General features: G+C 43.9%; 1 protein-coding gene across 2 annotated transcripts in view; it reads right to left on the bottom strand.

Moving 5' to 3' along the window:
- itga11a (integrin, alpha 11a) overlaps window positions 1-25,047 on the bottom strand; it is an 83,739-nt gene that overhangs the window by 32,962 nt on the left and 25,730 nt on the right. For both annotated transcript variants that reach the window (XM_079497772.1, XM_079497771.1), the window contains exons 3-13: window positions 22,928-23,043; window positions 20,471-20,562; window positions 19,549-19,663; window positions 17,863-17,990; window positions 16,285-16,433; window positions 14,711-14,855; window positions 12,891-13,056; window positions 12,254-12,324; window positions 8,119-8,263; window positions 7,272-7,420; window positions 2,562-2,705 (exon numbers count right to left, since the gene is read on the bottom strand). In XM_079497772.1, the coding sequence (XP_079353898.1) occupies window positions 2,562-2,705; window positions 7,272-7,420; window positions 8,119-8,263; window positions 12,254-12,324; window positions 12,891-13,056; window positions 14,711-14,855; window positions 16,285-16,433; window positions 17,863-17,990; window positions 19,549-19,663; window positions 20,471-20,562; window positions 22,928-23,043 (1,420 nt within the window). The remainder of the gene's footprint in view (window positions 1-2,561; window positions 2,706-7,271; window positions 7,421-8,118; window positions 8,264-12,253; window positions 12,325-12,890; window positions 13,057-14,710; window positions 14,856-16,284; window positions 16,434-17,862; window positions 17,991-19,548; window positions 19,664-20,470; window positions 20,563-22,927; window positions 23,044-25,047) is intronic.

Here is a 25,047-nt window from a genome sequence, read left to right as displayed (position 1 = left end):
TTATATAGCACCTTTTTTGACAGTGTCACAAAGTGCTTAACAATATACAATATACAAACAACAGTGTTACATAGCAATCAAACAGCAATAAAATGACATTATGAAGGGAATTAAAAGCAAACATTGGTTATCGGTTTAAAAAGGCTTTCCTATAAAAGTGGGTCTTTAATTTAGTTTTAAAAATAGTCAAGGAGCTAATAGACCTCAGGTCAGATGGCAGGCTGTTCCAGAGCCTGGGAGCCCTGCTTGAAAAGGCCCTATCCCCCTTTGTCACCATTTTCGTTCTCGGCACCTCTAGTAGGGCTAAGGTAGAGGACCTTAATTGGCGGACAGGCTGGTGGGGTTTGATAAGATCCGCTAGGTATTGCGGTGCCAGGCCATTCTGAGCTTTAAAAGTCAGTATTAAAATCTTAAAATCAATTCTAAAATTTACAGGGAGCCAGTGTAGTGAGGCCAGTACCGGGGTGATGTGTTCAGATTTCCTTGTTCCAGTGATGAGTCTTGCAGCTGCATTCTGTATTAACTGTAGGCGGTGTATGGATCCTTTGCTAAGTGATGAATAGAGGGCGTTACAGTAGTCCAAACGGGATGAAATGAGTGCATTGACAACTTTATGAAGGTTAGGGGTGGAAAGGACTGGTCGGATTCTGTAGATGTTGCGTAAGTGAAAAAAACAAGTGCGAACCACGGATTTAACCTGGGCCTCAAGACAGAGGTCAGAGTCCAGCAGTACACCCAGGTTTTTGGCTACTGGTGTGACATTTGCTGACAAGGAGTCGAGACAGTTTTGTAGGTGGGTTCTGGAGGTGAGAGGGCCAAATAGGAGAATTTCGGATTTGTTTGTGTTCAGTTGTAGGAAGTTTGAAGACATCCAGCTTTGAAGCTCAGCTAGGCAGGCATTGAGGGATGATAGACAGTTGGGGTTGGAGGTGTTGAGTGGCATGTAAATTTGGGTATCATCTGCGTAGCAGTGGAAATTGATGTTGTGTTTACGGATTATTTGGCCTAGGGGGAGCATATATATGGAAAAGAGTAGTGGACCAAGAATTGAGCCTTGGGGGACACCGTAGATGAGAGGGGCGGAGGTGGAGATGGCATTTCCAATCTCGACAGAGACAGTTCTTGCTGTCAAATATGATTGTACGAGCTGGAGCGCAGTGCCACCCAGCCCCACCCATGACTCCAGCCGGCTCAAACTGGTGTAGAGTGGCAGGAATGTTGGGTGAAACTGAGGTAATAGAAGTGCCATTAGTGGTGGGTGGAATCTGGAGGCGTATATTTAGTACTTTATTGGTGAAAAATGTCAGTAGTTCTTCACATTTGTCAGGTGACGATTCAAGTTGATGAGTGGTTGGTGGTTTAGTGACTGAATTGATTACTGAGAAAAGCGTCCTGGGGTTATTGCTGTTCTTTGTAATAATATCTGAGTAGTAGTTGAATTTGGCATTAATGACAGTCTCCTGGTAGGTTTTCATGAGTTGTTTTAGTATAATGAGGGAATCAGGGTGTTTGGTGGTCTTCCATTTACGTTCAGCTTCTCTGCGCTTTCTCTTGACTGACCGGGTGTGTTCATTGAGCCATGGGTTTGGGTTGGATTTGGGGATTCTGGTTCTAAAAGGTGCAATGGAGTCCTTATTATGATGCCTTCTCACAAGAGAAGCTCAACTCACTAAGTAGAACATGTCAAATGCAGGATGAAGTAACTATCTTTAATTCCTGTTCAATTGTTTAATGTGTTGTAATAACCTATTATATATTGGGTTGGTAGAAAGCATAAATAATAAAGATCTGTACAGCCTAAGGTCAGCAGTGCAGCACAGGAAGCTGGCTGCACTGGGAACCACTCTCATAGAGAGGAGGGCCGGAAGAATGGGCAGTGGCTTTTCATTGGCTGTAAGTGTTAGCATGGAGGTGTGACTTCAGTCAGGGCCTGCTTTAACTATGCTGTGTAGCACAGTATTAATCAGATTCACAAATACCATCGAAAGGACAAGAGCAAGCAGAGAGGCCAGCGGTAATTATAATGCTGTATATGGTTGTGCATTGCTCATAATTTGTGTGATATGATAATTAGAATGTAAGTGTTATTGTGTTTCTTGTCTCCCAATTAATTAATTAATAACAATCAATTAATTAATGATAACGTAGATTTAAAACCACACTTTGTGGTACCATTGGTACTACCACTGAACTAATCTGAAAACCATCAAGGAAGCTAAGTTGTACCAAGATCTGAATAGTCCTGAGACAGGGCCGATTCTGGGCGGCTTAGAGTGTTAAATAATAGCTAAACTTCTACCGAGCATAGCAGGAGACAGCAAATAGCAAAGTGCAAAGTCACATGCAGTGTTGTAATACTTACATATTGTAACGGGGAAGAGTGAACAGAACGTGTGTATGATTGTTGTATGTGTTTATGATTAATAATGAATTAATAAAAACCCTATAAAAAGCACATTTGAGTTCGTCAAAGATAAGCGACGGACGGACGGACGGACGGACGGACGCACGTGCGCACACGCACACGCACACGCACACACACACACACACTCTATACTCACCAGCTCCGTCACCCTGTAGATGTACACCTTGCCTTTCTCCAGACCTCCGCTGAAGAACATGGGTGCTGCCACCAGCAGGTTGTCTGTCACCCCGTCCCCGTCCAGGTCCATGGGGGCAATCTCACTGCCATAATAAGAGCCGATCTACCACAGAAATTACACACGGTTAGTAAAATGTTTTCACAATATTTCGATTTAGTCTTAGGCCCTTTCCCAATTCCCCCCTTATCCATGGCCCTTAGCCCTTCCCCTTGCTGATGCGCGTTCACGTGAGGAGGAAGGGTTTTCTCAATTCTCTTTGGAGCGAGGGTTAGGGCCAAGGGCGAGGGTTAGGATCCCCTTCAAACGAAGGGACTTCGTGACCAGACTTAAAACGGAGTGACTTCACAGAGGGCGGAAGGCGGACGAGGTAAGACGCCTTTTTCGTCCTTTATTATGGAAGAATATGATGATAACCAATATTATTTGAATGTGTTAACAATCTGCATCGCCAAAAATATCGCAATCTCTAGCAAAGGTTAACGTTACCTCACTTGAACTAACGATATGCTACGGCGTTGCATTCATACAACGTTACGGTAACGTTAAACATTCATTTTTCTCATCGGCGCTTTATTATTTTTTATTTACCGCCGGTGCCCCGGTGGAACAACTCGGATGCAAACTAGCTTAACTAGCAGGCATCAGTCCGACCCCCCAGACCACGATATGTCAACATTCTGCAGTTTTTGGAGCTCTTTAAAGCCGTGAAATAGCCTACTGTACCTACATAACGCTGTCGCTGCATAACGGCTACTTGGTGCAGTGATAGCTGGTATGGTTTTATCATGACCAATGTTATGCTAATCCCCACAAGTTGCAAAAGTTACAAAACTAATTAGCAATGGTGTTGTTTTTTCCCCCCAGGCAAACCAGCTATGGAATAGACTGCAAGCTGCTGTACAGCCTGTACATGGGATGGAGATGGATCACGATGGCATTTCCATTGTCCTAAATGTTGTTGAATTTGAAACATTATCATTCATATGTAGCATACCACGACATGATAGAAAATGACTCGGTTCTTAATGATATTAAAAACAATGAACACAGTGACCACAGCACCTTCTTTCTATATTGTTTTTCCTTTTTCTAACCCTGTATATGATATATAACTGTACCCATTCTATACAAACTGTTAATACAATAATCAATGAATCAGGTACAACTGTTGAGCAGGTGTCAGAATGAGCTATATCTAGCTGAATTACATTCTGGTGGGCTACCAAGATGAGACAAAATTACAATATATTTATTTCATCATAACCACAGCAATGTTATATTTACGTTCCATCTCTTCAACCAAAATAGCCGATCTACAGCTTATAGCAGTGGTTTCCAAGTGGGTTATGGGGGCCCCCAGGGGTCCTTGAGAGAGTTCCAGGGGGTCCTCAGCTAAATGATAGTTTGGAACTAAATGGACCCTTATGGGTCCATTTGTTAATTAACATTGATTTTACAATATAAATTGGGGGTCCCAGAGACAGAAATGCCATCAAATGGGGGTCCATGGACTAATGCATGTCACACTGGCGGTTCGTGACACTGAAAGATTTGTAAAAATCTATGGGGTCCCTGGCATATCTCTTCAAATGGGGGTCTGCGGGCTAATTATTGTCAATTTGGGGGTCCTTGACATGAAAAAGTTTGGGGACCACTGGCCTGTAGTGAGCTTGCAGATCAGCTATTTTCTGAGAACAGGTTGTATATCAATATCTACAAGGGACGTTCAATATTTAGGGACGTTCCAATTCCTAGCCGTGATGATTTATCCCCCTACCCCTTGACACTCATTATCTAGGGGCAAGGGGAAGGGGCAAGGGATAAGGGGTAGGGCCAAGGGATGAGGGGTAGGGTTAAAAAAGGAATTGGGAAAGGGCCTTAGTCTTTTGAATAAGACGCCATTTCCTATTTACTCTTCTGAAAAACCTTAGTCGACTTAGTCTTTAGTCTTAAGTCAACAAAATGAACACTGACCCGATGGCAGCATTCAGGAGAACTGCCTTTTTTTCTCGAACTCTCCTGAACCAGAACGCAGCCTTTTGCGTTGTAAGAGTCCGTCCTCCGTGTAGAGATCCATGTCATACGGCGCATCTCCACTAGCTAAAGAGTGCTGCTGGCCAGGTTGCGCCCCGAAAATAGCTGAACTACAAGCTCGACGTGTTGTGAGCTTGTAGATCTGCTGTTTTTGCAAAAAGTGCCCTTTTTGGGAATTTCAGTCCCTTCCTCTCTAACATCGTCTGCTCTAGTGTTGTAGTACTCGAGTCCTTCACTCGATTCGTATCGAGTCCAGGTCTCGAGTCCACATTTTCATGTACTCGGTCTCGTCTCGGTCTCACATTAACATTATTAGATATATATTATGAGGAGCCCATTCACATTATCATTATTAGATATATATTATGAGGAGCCCATTCACATTAACATTATTAGATATATATTATGAGGAGCCCCTTCACATTAACATTATTAGATATATATTATGAGGAGCCCATTCACATTATCAGGAGCCCATTCACATTAACATTATCAGATATATATTATGAGGAGCCCATTCACATTATCATTATCAGGAGCCCATTCACATTAACATTATCAGAAATATATTATGAGGAGCCCATTCAGGCATTCACATTAACATTATCAGGAGCCCATTCACATTAACATTATAAGAGAGCATTAGACAGCTATCTTGTTAAGTAACGGTATCGGTGAGTGTAGCTGATGCGCCTGCGACTCTTTCTGCGTTTTCTGTACCTATCGACTCGGTCTCGCCTCCCGTCGGGCTCGACTTGGACTCGACCTCCTCCCACACTCGGTCTTGACTCTAACCCCCCCCCACCCCCCCTCCCTCGGACTTGGTCTCGACTTGGACTCTCTTTAGGTGGACTCGACTACAACACTAGATATAGTCTGCTCGTCCCTGTGACAATCCACCATTCACTATCTCTTTTCCTCACGGTATAATTCCAACGCTGTGGGCCTATAATGTTTGTTATCAGCCAGTTGAAATTCCAAGGCCAGACTAACACATACTATTGTTGTTTACAACAGCCTGGAATCCTTGGCATTTCCTGCACATGCACAGCTGAAAAACTGATGACCCTGAATAACTGTGAACTGAAGCACACAAGGAGCTCCGGGTAATGGGATGTCAGTGGTGGAAAAGGTTAAAGTTAAGTAAAAGTATCAATACTGCAGTGCAGAAACTTTGAAATACTCAAAGTACAAGTCCGTTAATTCAAAATGGGCTTGAGTAAAAAAGGTTTTTACCTACTGTACAAGCGTTCAGGTTTTCAATTCAAATATATATATAAATATCTTTTGAAAATAGCCGATCTACAAGCTCACAATGCCATTGTGAGGTCATGTAGATCGCCCATTTTCAAATGGCCGAAATGTATAGGGCTGAAGTGTATGTATGTATGTGTGTGTATGTATGTTTTGTAATAATGGTCAAAATCTACAAAGTAACTAATGACTAATACATACGTTTTCAAATAGAATAAAAGTACAATATTTGGATCCTAGATGTAGTGAAGTGAAGTAAAATCGGAAATTGGAAAAACTCAATCAAAGTACAAATACCTCAACATTGTACTTAAGTACATGTAATTAGTTACTTTCCACCACTGGTGTGATGACAGTAGTGGCTGTGGCAGGTCCGTCTAGACAGCAGAAGATACAGACTGACTGACTCTCTCAGAGAGAGAGAGAGAGAGAGCTCTCTGCTGGGAAATCCTGTCACTGGATTCCAGATTGGAAACATCTGTGCTAGATTAGGAGACCATCCTTTGTCACAGAGTGCCAGAGAAACATTTGTTTGCAAGGAAGTTAACATCTGTTGTTATGCAGATATGAAGTATCGCCGACCGGATTAAATAAGCTAAGTGTTGCTGGAAGATCACTGTGACATGTGTCCCTGTGTGTGAACTGTCCCCTTGCCAGTGGCTGATATTGTCATTCTGATACGTGAAGAGACCGTGTCCTGCTCCTGAGATGCACGGGACCTGCCTAAAATACGCTTGAGACGCGGTGGAAACCCCTTGAATGGTTTAGAACAAACGGCCTGGCATGTCCAGCAGACTAATATCACTGTCACTGTGTAGATGTGGAAACCTGCATTTCCACGCGGCGGATTGAATGACATGCCTCTGGTGATAAACCCACCACCACATTTGCATACTGAGCCATGATTGGTGCCCCACAAACACGGACAGCGCTCGCGTCTAACGCCACGCGATCCGTGTCGTTTCTCCGTGAATGTAGTGTGTCCGCTATAGCTGTCCGTGCATATTCTCAGGCCAGCGCATCACGGAAAGGGAACCCACGGAGATGGGTTGAGAATGCAGGGGTAGCGTCGGTCGGTGACGTATCACGGGCGTAGGCATGACGTCACGGTATATGACTTGCCGAACAGAACTGTGGCCGAAGTGTGCGCTCACAACTCACTCCGAATTGTAATAATAGATGTATTGTTGCTTTGTCATGTTGTTTATTTTTGGACTGCAATTGAAATAATCCAAAAGGCTTTCTTGTGTTTTGATCCTCGGTGATGCTGACTCGTATGTCGGAAAGTTGCTCTGTGCTCTTTTTTATTTATCACCAAAATCAATCAATCAATCAATCAATCAATCAATCAATCAATCAATCAATCAATCCTTGCCTTACCTGCAGGCCTTTGAGGGAGTGCAGGATGGTGAGGTTGCCTGTGTTCTTCAGGGTGAAGATGATGACCTTGCCAGTGTGGTTGAAGCGTGGCGCGCCAGCCACAAGGAGGCGACCGTTCCTGGCTGACACCACCGACGTGACGGTGTAGCCTGGTGACACAAACACCACGTGTTACACAAACACCACATGTTACACAAACACCATATGTTACAGTTTAAGTGAAAAACCAGCAAGTGAAAAAATACAACAGGGGGGGGGGGGGGGGGTGCGTACTTCCGACAGGGGAGGCTCCCGCACGCACGCACGCACGCACGCACACGGGCACACGCACACTCACACACACATCCCTCAGTCCAAGTCAAGACCAAGTCCAAGGAAGAGACGAGACCGAGACCAGATTATTAGTATTTCTTCTCATTTGATAGTGTACTGCAAAGTGTAAAACACTGTGAGAGCAGCTGCGCTCCGTTACTTAACAAGATAGCTGTCTATAAGCGCCAGACAGCTCTCTAATAATGATAATGTGAATGGGCTCCTCATAATATATATCTGATAATGTCAATGTGAATGGGCTCCTCATTATGCGTATAATACAATTATTTCATTGCATTGTGACTCGAGTGGACTCGGTGTGGGAAGAGTCCCGAGTCCCTTAATGGACCGAGACAGAGTCAAGTCCAAGTCAAATTAAGGGCGAGACCGAAACGAGACCGAGTAAATGAAAACGTGGACTCGAGACCCGGACTCGATACGAGTCAATGACTCGAGTATTACAAAACTAGTGAGCACCTGGTTGGTTCATCGTTACTCACCCAGGTAAGCACCTGGTTGGTTCATCATTACTCACCCAGGTAAGCACCGTGGTTCTTCAGCTCTTCGGGGAACTCCTGCGTGTACGAGGACTTGGGAGGGATGACTTTCCCCTGGCGGGTCTCCTTCAGCACCGCTCCGTTCCAGTCGTAGGCCCCCACGGCACCCACTATGATACCATCCTGTAAACATTGGCACATGTAGGGGAGGGTGATCACTGGTACACATGGCAGAAGAGAGGTTAGTTAGTTAAATGAAGTCCCCTCACACCTATACTTCATGTCAAAAAGGTTGCCGACCCCTGCTGTAAAACACCCACGGCACCACTATGATACCATCCTGCATGAATAAAATCACACCCGTGTGAAGTGAGGGGCGCTCTTATCATCGTACATCATCATCCGGCCAATCACAATTTGTGGAGAAGTGATCTAGTAGAACTAAATGTTAGGGAGGGACTAGTGGAGAAGAGATCCAGTAGAACTAAATGTTAGGGAGGGACTAGTGGAGAAGAGATCCAGTAGAACTAAATGTTAGGGAGGGACTAGTGGAGAAGAGATCCAGTAGAACTAAATGTTAGGATGGGACTAGTGGAGAAGAGATCCAGTAGAACTAAATGTCAGGGAGGGACTAGTGGAGAAGAGATCCAGTAGAACTAAATGTCAGGGAGGGACTAGTGGAGAAGAGATCCAGTAGAACTAAATGTTAGGGAGGGACTAGTGGAGAAGAGATCCAGTAGAACTACATGTTAGGGAGGGACTAGTGGAGAAGAGATCCAGTAGAACTAATGTCAGGGAGGGACTAGTGGAGAAGAGATCCAGTAGAACTAAATGTTAGGGAGGGACTAATGGAGAAGAGAATCAGTATTTTTGTTAAATTCCCATTGACAATAAATGGAGAATTTACGTCATAATGTGTCTGAGAAAATCGTCATGATGATGTACGATGATAAGAGCGCCCCTCACTTCATACGGGTGTGATTTTCATTTTTTTTTTAAACAAACCATTATTCAACAAAAGAAAGAGAACAGAAAACGTATGGTAATTCATCAAACTGAGAGGAACTAGATCTTTTACTTCAGAGTACCTTGAGTCTATGACACAGTAATGATAGGGTTCCTTCTATGACTTAATTAGCTGCCTTCCCTCCATACACGCTATGCAGACAACATATTTTCCAAAGGTTAGGGAGGATATGTTGTTGGGGTGCATTTGCAATTCCGTACTGAGAAATGGAATTGTATGCTCACCAACACTCAAACTCCGTCAGTTTCTGAACTTATAGCCTTTGTGGTTATATCTGTTTTGGTGAAAACAGTCGCTATGGCAATTTTGAATAAAGTCTGAAGACTAGATCTATCTTTATTTTTTTTATGTGGGGACATGGCTGTCCTACCATGATGTGCTCTGGCTCGACTGGGATGTCAAGTTGTCCGTATGATGGAAAAATACAGATATGTGGTCACGATATGTGTGTTGGCATCCTGCATGCTCGTCAGCTAACTGCCAAATAAATCAGTTAGGCCACAGAAGTACAGTTAGGCCACAGATAAAGTGCCCCTCGGGGCACAGGTCTCCACCAGGGCCGGTCAAATTGTGGCCTCCTGGTGGCGCTATAATAGGCCAATGTGAAAAGGGTCACATTTCTTCTTACACATTGGATGGCAATTGGATGATTTGAGGCATTTTGTTCCAAAAATGTGTTTTGCAAAAATCCACCTGTTGGTGGCGCTATAACAGGCCAATGTGAAAAGGGTGGAATATATTCCTTAGCCTAGTAGGAAAGTCTGTGAAAGATTTCACGTAAATTGCACGCTGCGTTCATGATTTGAGGGTTTTTGTTAAAAACGGGCCAATCCTGCAAACTTTGAAAGCCAATGTTAGCCAATTAGGATGGAATATGAAATATCGGACATATCCGCCTTGAACACTATAGAGATACTGTGTAACGATTTTTTTGGACAGAATCTGGAGGAGTAATATCAACAAATGTGTTTAACGTTCAACAACTATATTTCAATAATAAGGGACATGATGGGATGGATGAAAATGGAGGACCCCAATGGAAACAAGTGCTTTTCTGGGTATCTCAATCAGTTTCCGTACATTTTAGATGACGGGTACGATTACATAGCCCTACTACAGAATATCAAGACAACAATATAAAGTGTTTTTGAGTGGTGTAAACCACTCCTACAACTGGCTTTGTTAGTTTACGTGTCTGTCTGTCTGTTCGTACCAAAAAATGAGCATGGTTGCTATGGTCACCCAGTTCACACGGGTGTGATTTCATTACGTCAGACATTACGTCAGACCACAGTTGATCAGTCTATATAAGACCTTACACCACTCAGTTCACATGGGTGTGATTTTTATACATGACAGTTTGAAGGTAGAGGGTACAGTAAGGGAAGCAAGTGACTCAGAGAAAAAGCCAAAGTACTTGCGAGCGACGTCAGGATGTGTATGACATCAGCAGCATTCTGAACTGGCATGCTTGAAGTTCGACAAAACCATCTGGGCTCCCAGGGCTGTTTTTCTCCTCAAAAAGACCCAGCATTTCTTCCAATAACGTATCCTACTTTCAACACTCAGGTTGCCTTTATTGAGCACATAGTGCTATCCCTGGAATCCAAGACAATTTCCAACCACTGCTAGCTGTCGCCCAGCTGCAACTATAAGCTATATATTTACTTATGGTCTGAAGGGGATCTATTTATGATTCTCTCTTGGCTACTTCAGTTAAAACTGTCATTCTGCAAACATCAAGTTAGGTGGAGACAAAAAAAAAAGTGACCTATGGATATACAGTAGGTGACCAACCAGACCACATATAGTGCACTGCAAAATCTTTGCTAATTTAATTCTTGAGAATAAAATAATAAAAAAAAGGATCCGCAAGGCTGTCAGAGTTAAATTAACAGTCAGGATTGTACAGTATGGACTTGTTTCAGTCCTCCAGCTGTGTCAGCCTGAACGCCAACACACCTGCTGCTATCTGCTCTCACACAGAGCCAAAAAAGCTCAAAAAACAAACTAGAAGGGAAAGCAATCCTGTCTTTTTTAAAGGGCTGCCGTCTCAACCTGGTCTCAGCCTTTCACCAAATGATGTCTCCCGTAGGAATTATAGTGGTGTCTTATTTCCCGTTCTGGTGTGGCTGATAGTGGAAAAGGGCCCGTCTCTGGCTGTCAGAGGCCTCTAAATCAGGATGACCTAAAGCCTCAGGGGCCTCAGGGGCCACACAGCAGGGGGCCTCAGGGGCCACACAGCAGGGGGCCTCAGGGGCCACACAGCAGGGGGGCTCAGGGGCCACGCATCAGGGGGCCCCGAGGAGAGGAATGGAGAGTTACAGGTTAGACCAGTGGTTTTCAACCCTTTTCATGTATATTATATATTATATAGTAGGTATTTGAGCCACGGAACCACCATTTGACAAAACCATTAACCAGACAGTGGCCTTGTTGTTAGAAAGTCCGCCCTGAGTCTGGTTAGGTCGGGGTTCAATCCCCGGCCGGGTCATACCAAAGACTATAAAAATGGGACCCAATGCCTCCCTGCTTGGCACTCAGCATCAAAGGGTTGGATTGAGGGTCAAATCAACTAACTTGCAGATTAACTGGTTCAGACCGTACGTCGTGTGGGCACTTCATAAGCAATCCAACTGACGGGTCGCTAGGACGTGTACACACGTCCTAGCAACCCATCGGTTGGATTGCTTATGACGTGCCCACACGACGTGTGTACACGTCCTAGCACGTTTTTAATGATATTAAACGAGAGAAGAATATTCTGGATTTTGTCCCTTTTTTTTTAGTTGGCCTCCAAGACCACCATACTCTTCGCTCTTCGTTCATCCTTGGTCCCGGTCACTTCCCTGTTTACCGCTGCAGAAAGAATCCCTCGTATCTCCTAATCTAGGACGCTCTCCGTGGTTTTGATCAGATGGATATACTAAGCTCTTCATTTCTGACTCATTTCTGATTTCTGACTGGCGCTGGGAGCTCGTGGCAACACGATGTGTAGATCTGCTGTTTTCGGCATGTGGTGCGGCGCACAACCAAGTATAAGTCAGAGGAAAGTGCGTGTGCTTCTGCACGGCTTACCTCTATGACGTGTGTATGTGTGTGTGTGTGTGTGTGTGTGTGTGTGTGTGTGTGTGTGTGTGTGTTACCTCTACAATGTGTGAGGAGAAGCCAGCCTGAGACATCTGGAGGCCAAATGCTGTCCCATTCTTATTGGTCCCTGGGTGAACAACAAAAATTCTGATTAGTCCCTGGGTAAACAACAAACATTCTCATTGGTCCCTGGGTAAACAACAAACATTTGTATTGGTCCCTGGGTAAACAACAAACATTCTCATTGGTCCCTGGGTAAACAAGAACCATTCTTATTGGTCAATAGGTAAACAAAAACATCAAATATGAAGTTGGCGGCACCTGAAAAACTCCAACTTTCAACTCTTGGGTAATCGCTACATGGTTTTCAAATGACTGAGGGGCCAAGCCTGAAGGGCCAATATGTTACAACTGCTGTTCTAAATCCTTATCATCCTACATCACATTTCATGCTCAGCCAATCAAATCTAACCTGACTCCAAATCATACACACAAACACACAAAGTTGGGAATAGGAGGGGCTAAATATATAGCTGGCACTTTGAACAGGCATAACTCATGCCTTGTTTGGCCAAAAGCCATGGTAACCTGTTCACTTAAATGACTTCATCCACAGTGGTATAGGTTATATAAATATACGAATCAGTGTGCATTTGGGGAAATAGGTCAAATGACCTTGGTCATAGGTCAAACCTTCCAGACTGAAGATGCGTTCCCCGAGCGCGTCCACGATGTCCTTCAGAGCAGACTCGTCCGTCACGTTGAAGAAGTGTTTGTCGTCCGGGTCGCTGGCGATGTACTTGATCTCATTGAGGAAGGCCTCGGGGTTGATGCCTCGTCGGTTGTAGTAGCCAAGAACCTTCAGAGATTAGTTCAAAACGTTTAGGGTTGATGCCACGGTGGTCGTAGTAGCCAAGAACCTTCAGAGATTAGTTCAAAACGTTTTAGGGTTGATGCCACGGTGGTCGTAGTAGCCAAGAACCTTCAGAGATTAGTTCAGAACGTTTTAGGGTTGATGGTGGTTGTAGTAGCCAAGAACCTTCAGAGATTAGTTCAGAACGTTTTAGGGTTGATGGTGGTCGTAGTAGCCAAGGACCTACAGAGATTAGTTCAGAACGTTTTAGGGTTGATGGTGGTCGTAGTAGCCAAGGACCTACAGAGATTAGTTCAGAACGTTTTAGGGTTGATGGTGGTCGTAGTAGCCAAGGACCTACAGAGATTAGTTCAAAACGTTTTAGGGTTGATGGTGGTTGTAGTAGCCAAGGACCTACAGAGATTAGTTCAAAACGTTTTAGGGTTGATGGTGGTTGTAGTAGCCAAGGACCTACAGAGATTAGTTCAGAACGTTTTAGGGTTGATGGTGGTCGTAGTAGCCAAGAACCTTCAGAGATTAGTTCAGAACGTTTTAGGGTTGATGGTGGTCGTAGTAGCCAAGGACCTACAGAGATTAGTTCAGAACGTTTTAGGGTTGATGGTGGTCGTAGTAGCCAAGGACCTACAGAGATTAGTTCAAAACGTTTTAGGGTTGATGGTGGTTGTAGTAGCCAAGGACCTACAGAGATTAGTTCAAAACGTTTTAGGGTTGATGGTGGTTGTAGTAGCCAAGGACCTACAGAGATTAGTTCAGAACGTTTTAGGGTTGATGCCACGGTGGTCGTAGTAGCCAAGGACCTACAGAGATTAGTTCAGAACGTTTTAGGGTTGATGGTGGTCGTAGTAGCCAAGAACCTACGGAGATTAGTTCAAAACTAGGCATGTAACGATTCACTCAACTCACGATACAATTCGTATCACGATATGAGGTTCACGATACGATTTGTTTTTTTATTTTATATAATTTATCTCCCCCCCTGAGTTTTTTTCACATTTTTTATTGAGTGGTGCAAACCACTCCAACAACTGGCTTTGTTAGTACCCGTGTGTGTTTGTGCCTGTATGGGTGAGCACGGTTGCTATGGTTAGTATGTGACGTAGTTGCACCACTCAGTTCACACGGGTGTGATTTTTTAACTACATTGCAAAATAAGTAGCATTACTTTTGACAGCTTACTTATAGCGCTTTTCCAAGTGCTCAAAGCGCTTTACAACGGTTCATTCATTCATACATTCATACTCACAGCGATGGTGTAGCGCGTGATGCTAGGATTAGCGATGGTGTAGTGCGAGATGCTAGGATTAGCGATGGCATAGCGCGTGATGCTAGGATTAGCGATGGCGTAGCGCGTGATGCTAGGATTAGCGATGGCGTAGCGCGTGATGCTAGGATAATTATACTCACAGCGATGGCGTAGCGTGTGATGCTAGGATAATTATACTCACAGCGATGGTGTAGCGCGTGATGCTAGGATTAGCGACGGTATAGCGCGTGATGCTAGGATAATTATACTCACAACGATGGCGTAGCGCGTGATGCTAGGATAATTATACTCACAGCAATGGCGTAGCGCGTGATGCTAGGATAATTATACTCACAGCGATGGCGTAGCGTGTGATGCTAGGATAATTATACTCACAGCGATGGCGTAGCGCGTGATGCCTTCCTTCTCGCTGTCCTCGATGGCCTGCTGCAGGTCCGGGCTGTCATGTGACTCTCCGTCCGTTATCACGATCATCACCTTCTTGGCACCTCGCCGACCGCCTTGCTTGAACCCCTCAGAGCTGTAGTTTAATAACACGCGTAGTTGCATTATTATGAACCCCTCTGAGCTGTGGCAAAATGTGTAGTTTATTTCCCACGATTTTTGTTACCCATTTTGTAATCCTGGGCGCTACACTTCCTATGCCATACGTAGGAAGAGCAACGGAATGACCTCATGCTTTCTACTATGCATGAGGAGTCCAAGTCAATACTTGGTCTGGGCTACTTTTGAACAAATTATTTCATCAATGGGGCGTGGCATGGAGGTGATCAGCCTTTGTCACTGTTGAGGTGTTATGGAATAATGGAAGCCCAAGGTTTGCTTTTATAACAGCCGTAAATGCATTTGTATTGTTGAATCTCATGTCTCACACCTTCCTCATGAATACCTAGATTCTCTGTGGGGTTCAGGTCAGGCCAGTTGGCTGGTCAGTTAAGCACAGTAATACCATGGTCAGTACAGCAGTTACTAGTAGTTTTGGCAATGTGGGAAGGTGCCAAATCGAGCTGGAAAGGACAATTAGCATCTCCATGAAGCTTGTCAACATACTGAAGCACAATGTACTCTAAAAAGATGGCTGTGTTGAAACCATTGTTAAGTTTTCACTGTCAGTGGATCAACACCAGCAGATAGCATGGCCAAAATCATCACTGTGTTTGTCAAGTCCAGAGTATCAACATAACCATCTATTATGATATTTTACAGCACTGTGTGCCTCCGTACATTGACAAGCTTTATGTTGATGCTGATCTTCCTTTTCAGGCAGCACTTGGCACCTGCCCACAGAGCTAAAACTACTAGTAACTGGTGTACTGACCATGGTATTACTGTGCTTAACTGACCAGCCAACTGGCCTGACCTGAACCCCACAGAATAGGTTGTATTGTCAAGAGGAAGGTGTGAGACATGAGACTCAACAATAGAAATTAATTTATGGCTGTTATCAAACAAACCTGGGCTTCCATAACACCTCAACTCGTCTCGTAAAATGTTCTAATTTGTTGAGATAAGATTTTTTGATTTTCGATCGGAGTGATTACTAAATGCCTAAATTGTAAATGGAATGGAACCCTGCAGGACCTTCTAGCTGTGAGGCGACAGCACTACCGACTGCGCCGCCGTGCCCCCTAGGGGGCGCCACAGTGTCCCCTACCGTGCAATATTAATGCAGATATGTTGCATAGAATGCTGTACCATGCGATGTTAATGAAAATATGATATTAATAGCATGTAATAATGATATTAGTACCATGCGATGTTAATGCAGATATGATATCAATGCAGATATGATATTAATAGTGTGTAATAATGATATTAGTACCATGCGATGTTAATGCAGATATGATATTAATGGCATGTAATAATGATATTAGTACCGTGCGATGTTAATGCAGATATGATATTAATGCAGATATGATATTAATAGCGTGTAATAATGATATTAGTACCGTGCAATGTTAATGCCCAGCGCAGTGTTGGTCTCCTCTCCTCCTCTCTGCTCGATGCTGCGTGCTCTCTTCACCACTTCTTCTACCGACTTGTAATCACTGAGTTGGAACTCATGGACCACCTTCTCTCCGTACTGGACCACCCCGACCTGAAGACACACACAATGATGGAACCGTTAAATAATACAACCATCTTCTTCTTTAATTCTTTATCCCACAATTTTGTAACCCATTTTTCACCCCTGTGTCAACCCTCCGCTAACCTGGGGAGAGCAACGGACTTGAACTCATGCTTCCTTCATGCCTGAGTGTCCAAGTTGCTCCTTTACACGTGACAGGGGGGGAGTTTCCCTGGTTGGACGTAGCGAGTGGAAGGAACACGTTATTCCAACCAGTTCCTTGGGGGGAGGCAGTTTAGAGACCAGGATTACTGCATGTTTTTTGTGAGGGTACCTACCCTAGTGGACAAGGGGAGAACATGCAAACTCCACACAGAAAGGCCCTTTTGCCAACCCCACCTCGGGTATGGGCACTGATGACGCGGAGGAGAATACAACCATCTTCAACCGCTTATCCGGAGTCGGGTCGCGGGGGCAACAGCTCCACCAGAGTGCTCCAGCCTTCCCTCTCCAGAGCAACATTAGTAACTTCCTCCTGGGGGATCCCGAGGCGTTCCAAGGCCAGTGTGGAGATGTAATCCCCCCCATCTGGTCAATGGTCTGCCCCGGGGTCTCCTCCCAGTGGGACGTGCATCGAGGACCTCCAGGGAGACGCTCGAGAGACCACCCAAGCTGGCTCCTTTCCAAGCGAAGAAGCAGTGGCTCTACTCAGAGTCTCTCACATGTGACTGAACTTCTCACCCTATCTCTAAGGGAGAGGCCGGCCACCTCATTGTATCCGCTTGTATCAGCGACCTTATTCTTTCGGCCATGACCCACACTTCATGACCATAGGTGAGAGTAGGAACACTTCATGACCATAGGTGAGAGTAGGAATACTTCATGACCATAGGTGAGAGTAGGAACACTTCATGACCATAGGTGAGAGTAGGAACACTTCATGACCATAGGTGACAGTAGGAAGGAACCTTGCTCGGTAGACAGAGAGCTTTGCCTTCTGGCTCAGCTCTGTTTTCATCACAACAGTGAGCGTTACAGCGACTGCAATACCTTTCACCCATGAACAAGACCCCGCTATACTTAAACTTCTCTAATGTCTCGTTCCCTACCCGAGATACTTAAACTCCTTCACCTGGGGTAATGTCTCTTTCCCTACCCGAATAATAATATCCTCATTTCAATATTATAAAATGTACATTGTCAAGCTCCATAGTAAGCATTAACTTACTCAGCATGTGCATTCATATTTATTGAATCATGTCTGTTTGGTAGGCTATTTAGACCTCCATATTTACACACACCTAATGTATCTGACCTGGTCCAAACATCTTTATGCACGCACGCGCACACGCACGCGCACACGCACACGCACACGCACACGCACACGCACACACACACACACACACACACCCCTCTGCATCTGACCTGGTCCAATGAGTGAACATCTTTACACACACACCTGTATCTGACCTGGTCCGATGTAGAACTTCTGCAGAATGTTGATGAGAAAAGCCTGGATTTCATTCCAAGGATAAATGGAGTTGGAACCGTCCAGGACGATCATGATGTCCATGTAGGTCTCACACCCTGAGGAGAAACACATCTTCATCACATTAGGTCTCACACCCTGAGGAGAAACACATCTTCATCACATTAGGTCTCACACCCTGAGGAGAAACACATCTTCATCACATTAGGTCTCACACCCTGAGGAGAAACACGTCTTCATCACATTAGGTCTCACACCCTGAGGAGAAACACGTCTTCATCACATTAGGTCTCACACCCTGAGGAGAAACACATCTTCATCACATTAGGTCTCACACCCTGAGGAGAAACACGTCTTCATCACATTAGGTCTCACACCCTGAGGAGAAACACATCTTCATCACATTAGGTCTCACACCCTGAGGAGAAACACATCTTCATCACATTAGGTCTCACACCCTGAGGAGAAACACATCTTCATCACATTAGGTCTCACACCCTGAGGAGAAACACATCTTCATCACATTAGGTCTCACACCCTGAGGAGAAACACGTCTTCATCACATTAGGTCTCACACCCTGAGGAGAAACACGTCTTCATCACATTAGGTCTCACACCCTGAGGAGAAACACATCTTCATCACATTAGGTCTCACACCCTGAGGAGAAACACGTCTTCATCACATTAGGTCTCACACCCTGAGGAGAAACACATCTTCATCACATTAGGTCTCACACCCTGAGGAGAAACACATCTTCATCACATTAGGTCTCACACCCTGAGGAGAAACACATCTTCATCACATTAGGTCTCACACCCTGAGGAGAAACACATCTTCATCACATTAGGTCTCACACCCTGAGGAGAAACACATCTTCATCACATTAGGTCTCACACCCTGAGGAGAAACACATCTTCATCACATTAGGTCTCACACCCTGAGGAGAAACACATCTTCATCACATTAGGTCTCACACCCTGAGGAGAAACATGTCTTCATCACATTAGGTCTCACACCCTGAGGAGAAACATGTCTTCATCACATTCTTTACAAATAAATAACGTGTCAAAAAAAATCTGTCTAACTTGGAGTGCCATGATTTTTCCCCACCCTAAAACATGATCATGATTATTATATGGACGAAGATATTTTTCAAAATGTGTACACTATTTGTTAAAATGCAGTTTTTATGTGGACACGCCCAGCAGCAGTTCATTAGGTATGCCTGGTTTGCCTGGTGGGTGGTGATGGGTGGTGATCCACCTGTACTGAAGCCACACCCACAGCTGTTGATAAAGGCGGAGGGGTTAGGCGAGGGGATGATATTGTGATGTCACTATATCACTGTTTATTTCATTGGCACGTTTGACTGTCAAGGTTTCAGCATCCAGGAAGAAACCCTGAATACAAAGGGAAGACATTGTTGCACATAACAACCACACCAAGAGGTCTAATGAAGTACTGTCACCTCATAAACACATGAAACAACTGGAAAGAATACAAAAATCACCGCACTCTATCTTTAAACCCTTTTCTATGGAGAACTTAAACATTACTATGAAAGGTTCTATGGGAGACTTAAACCTTACTACGAAAGGTTCTATGGGGAACTTAAAGCTTACTATGAAAGGTTCTATGGGAGACTTAAAGCTTACTCTGAAAGGCTGGAGCAATGGTTCTGGAGAACTTAAAGCTGGCGTTGACTCTGGAACAGATCCCCGTGCTGTAGTATGAGCTGCCACACTCATATGACCATAGAGGCCCACAGGCCTGAAACATAGAACAACAAGTATTTATACTCATATGACCATAGTGGTCCTTTTTTGCAACGCTAAATTGTTTAAATGGGTTGTTGAATCTAGAGTTCTATCTGATTGTATTAAACAACGTTAAACTACCAACATTAATTTGCAGCTGTACGGAAAGCTTGAATTATCCTCATTCTGTCTGCAAAGTGTTTATTTCATAAAAGTCCACCTAATGTTATTATGAGATACTTTCTGTCAATACATTCCATGCAGGTGCTTTCCGTACGGCTGCAATGTTGGTGAGTTTAACGTAGTTTAACACAAGCAGATAGTACTTTTCTATTTGGATGAATGGGCTGTCAATGGAGCTGTTGCAACTCTAGATTCAACCCATTAGATAAAATAAATCTAGTGTTGCAAATTGCAGCCAGGCCCACAAAACACAATTATTTATACCAGAAACCATTAAACATTATATGTCTCCATGGTGGCCATTCAACTCTTACAGTATGTCAAATGTCTACCGTGTGAATATTATGATCAGTGTCCAACAGTACTTATACCGTGTACTGTACTAGTGTACAGTAACTGTATATCTGTGTATTCCCCAATTCTAAACATATAAGTTCACGATCAAGAACAATTAACTTCCAATTTAATCGAAATTTCATTTAATTTCGTCTTTTGAACACACCATTTCGTTTTAGTCCTATTTAGTCATCTGACATCATTTAGTCTTAGCCTAGTCGTCTTATAGTCGACTAAATATCAAAATCTTAGTCTTTCGGTCATTTTGTCTTATAGTCTAGTCAACAAAATCAACACTGACCACAAAGCTGTTGTCTTTGGGGTTGGACGTCAGCGTCATTCCCAGCCTCATCTTGTCCTTTCGCTCAGAGACGTTGGTGAGAGATATCCTTCCTTGGGGAAAACATCATCTTTTAGTGAAAAGGTGACGGCACTGAATGTGCAATACTGTATGTCTGGCAGAATAGTGTATAGCCTATATGCGCACAGCAGCCATTTTGGAAATAAGTCTTCCTACTTCACAGGTGTTACCTATGTATGATACCAATTAAGGCTGTTCCATTTACTGTGCAGTGGTTCTCCATTTCTTTTTTAAAGGACCCCCATAACTTACACACCCATTTGGAACCCACTCAAGGACCACTGGTGTAGCAGAGTGTTTCCAGTGAGCCAACATGCACAATATCTATATCAGTATACCAGAGTGGCTCAGAGCCCTCAGCCTCAAAAGTCTAATATCTCCCTCCACATATGGATGTCCCTATGGGGGGACATAGGGACATACCGTAGGGAGTTCAGTAGATTGTCAGAAACAGAACAGTTCAGTAGATTGTCAGAAACAGAACAGTTCAGTAGATAGTCAGAAACAGAACAGTTCAGTAGATTGTCAGAAACAGAACAGTTCAGTAGATTGTCAGAAACAGAACAGTTCAGAAGGATTTGTGTCCCATTTTCACAATTTTTCAAAAATAGCAGATCTACAAGCTTGTAGCGCGGCACAATTCTATTCAGATTCCCTGAATAGATAGAGTTCCTCTGTTGGACACAGAAAACCTTCAGGAAACGATCAGGAAAGCGTGAAGAAGAGTTGGAATGGCTGTATAATATCTGTGCAATGTTGGGGGTCCTTTTGACGTGGAAAAAGTTTGAGAACCACTGATGTAGATATTTTGGACACAAAACAATCAACATCCTGTCGGCACACATTCCTGCAATGGAGAACACATTTGGGGGGTTTGGGGTATATAGAGAGAAACGTTGCCACCTGGGAGCCCCAGATTATCCAGCCAGAGGTATGTCTGCATCCTTAGGGTTAGCTCTCTAAACCGCGTATGGTTCACACAACTCAACGTGTCTAGTATCATTTAACCACACGCTACACGTGTGTCCCATCTAGTATCATTTAACCACACGCTACACGTGTGTCCCATGTGCTGCGACGTCTGGCTGGCACAGCGACGTACTGTATACTGTATGTGGATAATAAATGTACTCTGTGGAAAAACACAGTAGTAAAACCTGGAATGAAGGAATAGTAATGGTGGCCACATTTCTCCTTTTATATGTTGCTCCCACACAATGACACACATGGCTTAGAAAGCTGCACACACACACACACACACACACACACACACACACACACACACACACACACACACACACACACACACACACACACACACACACACACACACACACACACACACACACACACACACACACACACACACACACACAGGGACACGGTCACAGGCACGCACGCATGCACACTCACATGCATACAGAGAGGAATACATACAGAGAGGAATACTGACAGAAAGAGTAGACCTATTTAAGGAATATTTCACTTCACAAAATTGGGTAATTTTATTGTCTATACTCAGACTTATGTGAACACCCTGGACAGTTTCGGACTAGAAGGCTTTCTTACCTTTATTAGTAGTTGCTACGTCCCCACGAAAGAGGTCCAGGTGTTATTTTATGCAAAAATGCATTGTTGGCTATATTGGCTGAAGCCTTCTACAGTAGCCCGAAATTCTCCTTTTAGTTGCTTGACTCAGTATTTAGATATATGATATTAATTTTAGCTTGCCCCGCCCCCATACAATACAAACCCATTATACCTTAACCCATTTTGAGCGGGAACCCCTTTTAGTGGTTACATACATTATGTTATAATTTAGCTATTAAAAAATAGCAGATCTACAAGCTCATAGCGCGGCACTCGGTGCCGCGCTATGAGCTTGTAGATCTGCTATTTTTCAATAGCTAAATAACTTGTAGGTCTGCTATTTATTTTTTAATCGTTAAAATGTGCCTCAAATCTTTCAGAAAATGTCATGATTTAGAAAACATTTTTTTTTTAATTTCGACGTCAGGCCTGAATGGGTTAAAACTCCATTTTAACCATGATAGATTAAATCTTGGTTCTGGTGACTCAGATTGCATGTCCTTCTAATACTTGAGGGGGCTGTGATTTTACAATTACTCTTTTCATTTATGTTTAAAACATTTGTGAGATTTCTTTTTTTTCATCACGTATTAGGAGGGCCGTGTGAGTCACCAGAAAAAAGGATGGGTGTTTTCAAAGAATCTAACATGGTTAAAATGGAGCCACAATTAATATCAAATATCTAAATACTGAATCGAGCAACTTAAAAACTGCCTTGGGTGTTCACATGAGCCTCAGTAGACGATACAATGACCGTACCTAGATGAAATGACTCTTTAAGACAGTGATACCATAATAATGCCGTACCTAGGTTGAGCTTGGAGCAGCCGGCGTTGACACTTGTTCGTTTTCCCAGCGGACATTTATAAATGTCTCCTGTTTGGTGTGGGCCGTTCATCTCATAGGGAGCTCCCACCAACAGCCTGTGAACAAATGGAATGCAAACGTCAATGAACACATCTATCTATAAATGTACCACGTCTCTGTGTGTGTACGTCTGTAATCCCCTAAACTCGAGAACCGTTCGCCCCACCGACTTCAAATTTGACACCCGCATTCCACACCACCACAGGGAGTGCAGTGCCTGGCCTTGAGTCAGTCCGATACACGATTGTCCTCACCTGCCATTTGATTACTTAACCAGTCCACTTTTCACAGCACTCTTCAGGCAGGCAGACAGACAGATACAGAGATCTCCATATGGGCACGAAAGGGATACAGACAGATGGTTAAAATGGGTGACAACGGCTATTGCATTACTAGGTTCCCAACTTGCATCATTCCCAAGTAGGCCGGTGGCCGACGGGCACGCGTCTAGTTAGACTAAGACATCAGATATTTGAAACTGTTGCTTCTTGTACGAACCATGCACGTGACTTGCTTTTAGCCGAAGTTTATATTACAATATGAAAGCAATGATGCTGCGCATCTTTGACTTAAACAATGTGTACACACTTTGGAATATATACGTTAAACATGGTGGAAGTTTGGGAGTCAGGTTCGGCAGGGCCCGATCGTGCGGTCAACCCCCCGGCCCGGTACCAAGTTGTTCCGCCAGTGCATGGCCCTACATGCATACCAAGGCTAAACTAACCTGGGCTGGAAGAGTGGAAAATCCATGGGGTGCTCACACACTCCAACAACAAACACGCACACAGTGTGCACGCACGCACGCACGCACGCACGCACGCACACCGTCAGAGAGACTGCTTCACCACAGGTTTCTGATGACCGCTGAACGCTATAGTCAAACTAAACATCCTGGACCGCCATAAGCTCACGAGGGACAGTGGTGGAAAGTAACTAAGAAAGTTCTGTACTTAAGTAACATGTTGTGGTACCTTAATTTCTACTGTTGTATTTCTGAGCTTATAGATTTGCATTTTTATGTATTTCAAAACTTTAAATGGTACATTCTGCATAATGAGTACTACTTTTACTTTTGGTATGTTAAGTACATTTTTCCACCACTGGCATTGAGAGATTCTTGGCGAATGATGTTGTGCACCGCTGGGGGAGATAGACTTCAGGACAGGTCCTGTGTGTGTGTGTGTGTGTGTGTGTGTGTGTGTGTGTGTGTGTGTGTGTGTGTGTGTGTGTGTGTGTGTGTGTGTGTGTGTGTGTGTGTGTGTGTGTGTGTGTGTGTGTGTGTGTGTAGGTCTCATAAATGTCAGAAAGAGCTTTTCAGTGACTTAATGCAAAGGACAATTTAAAATAGTCGTAGCGTGCAATTCTTTCTTTCCTCGATCAGGACCAAAGTGAGGAGATAAAGACCAAAGAAAGCAGTAACTCATTTCAGAGATAAGAGAGTCTTTGTAATTCTACAGTGGAACAAAGAGATGTCATGGCATGTGCCCAAAACACCATTACTGTACTTTGTGTCTGACATTAAACTGAAGCCTATACAGCCTTTCTTCCGCCCGAGGAAAGGCCTACATAGGTTTAGAAGCTTTGGGGCAATATAATCCTCATGTGATGTTTTATAGAAATGTATATGTTTAGGCTTTGGGGCAATATAATCCCCATGTGACGATGTCCTTGACGTGAGTTGATATCCTTCGACAAAAAGATCCATAGCTTCTTGTTGACAATGTACCTCACAGACAGACAATCCTCACAAATACGACACTCACAAGACTCTGCCATAGTGTACATGGCCTTGAGATTTAGCTCAGGGGCTGAAAACAATTAATGCGTAAAGCACCATGTCGTAAAACACATTCCTCTACTTTTCTCTGTATGAACAGTTCTTTCAGTGATGCCATCCAAGGTCAAGGTCAAGGTAAACTTTATTGTCCACAAGGGAAATTTGCCTTGGGCTTTCACCCCAGCTACAGCCACACATAAAATATCAATGACAAACAAAAATACATTACAGAGGAAGACACAACATTACACAATTGCACACATGATGTGGATAATCTAAC

The sequence above is a fragment of the Electrona antarctica genome (genome assembly GCF_951216825.1).
Source record: "Electrona antarctica genome assembly, chromosome: 3".
NCBI classification, from domain to species: domain Eukaryota; kingdom Metazoa; phylum Chordata; class Actinopteri; order Myctophiformes; family Myctophidae; genus Electrona; species Electrona antarctica.
Note: the sequence above shows the minus strand (reverse complement) of the source record. Positions and strands in the feature narration are given on the sequence as shown.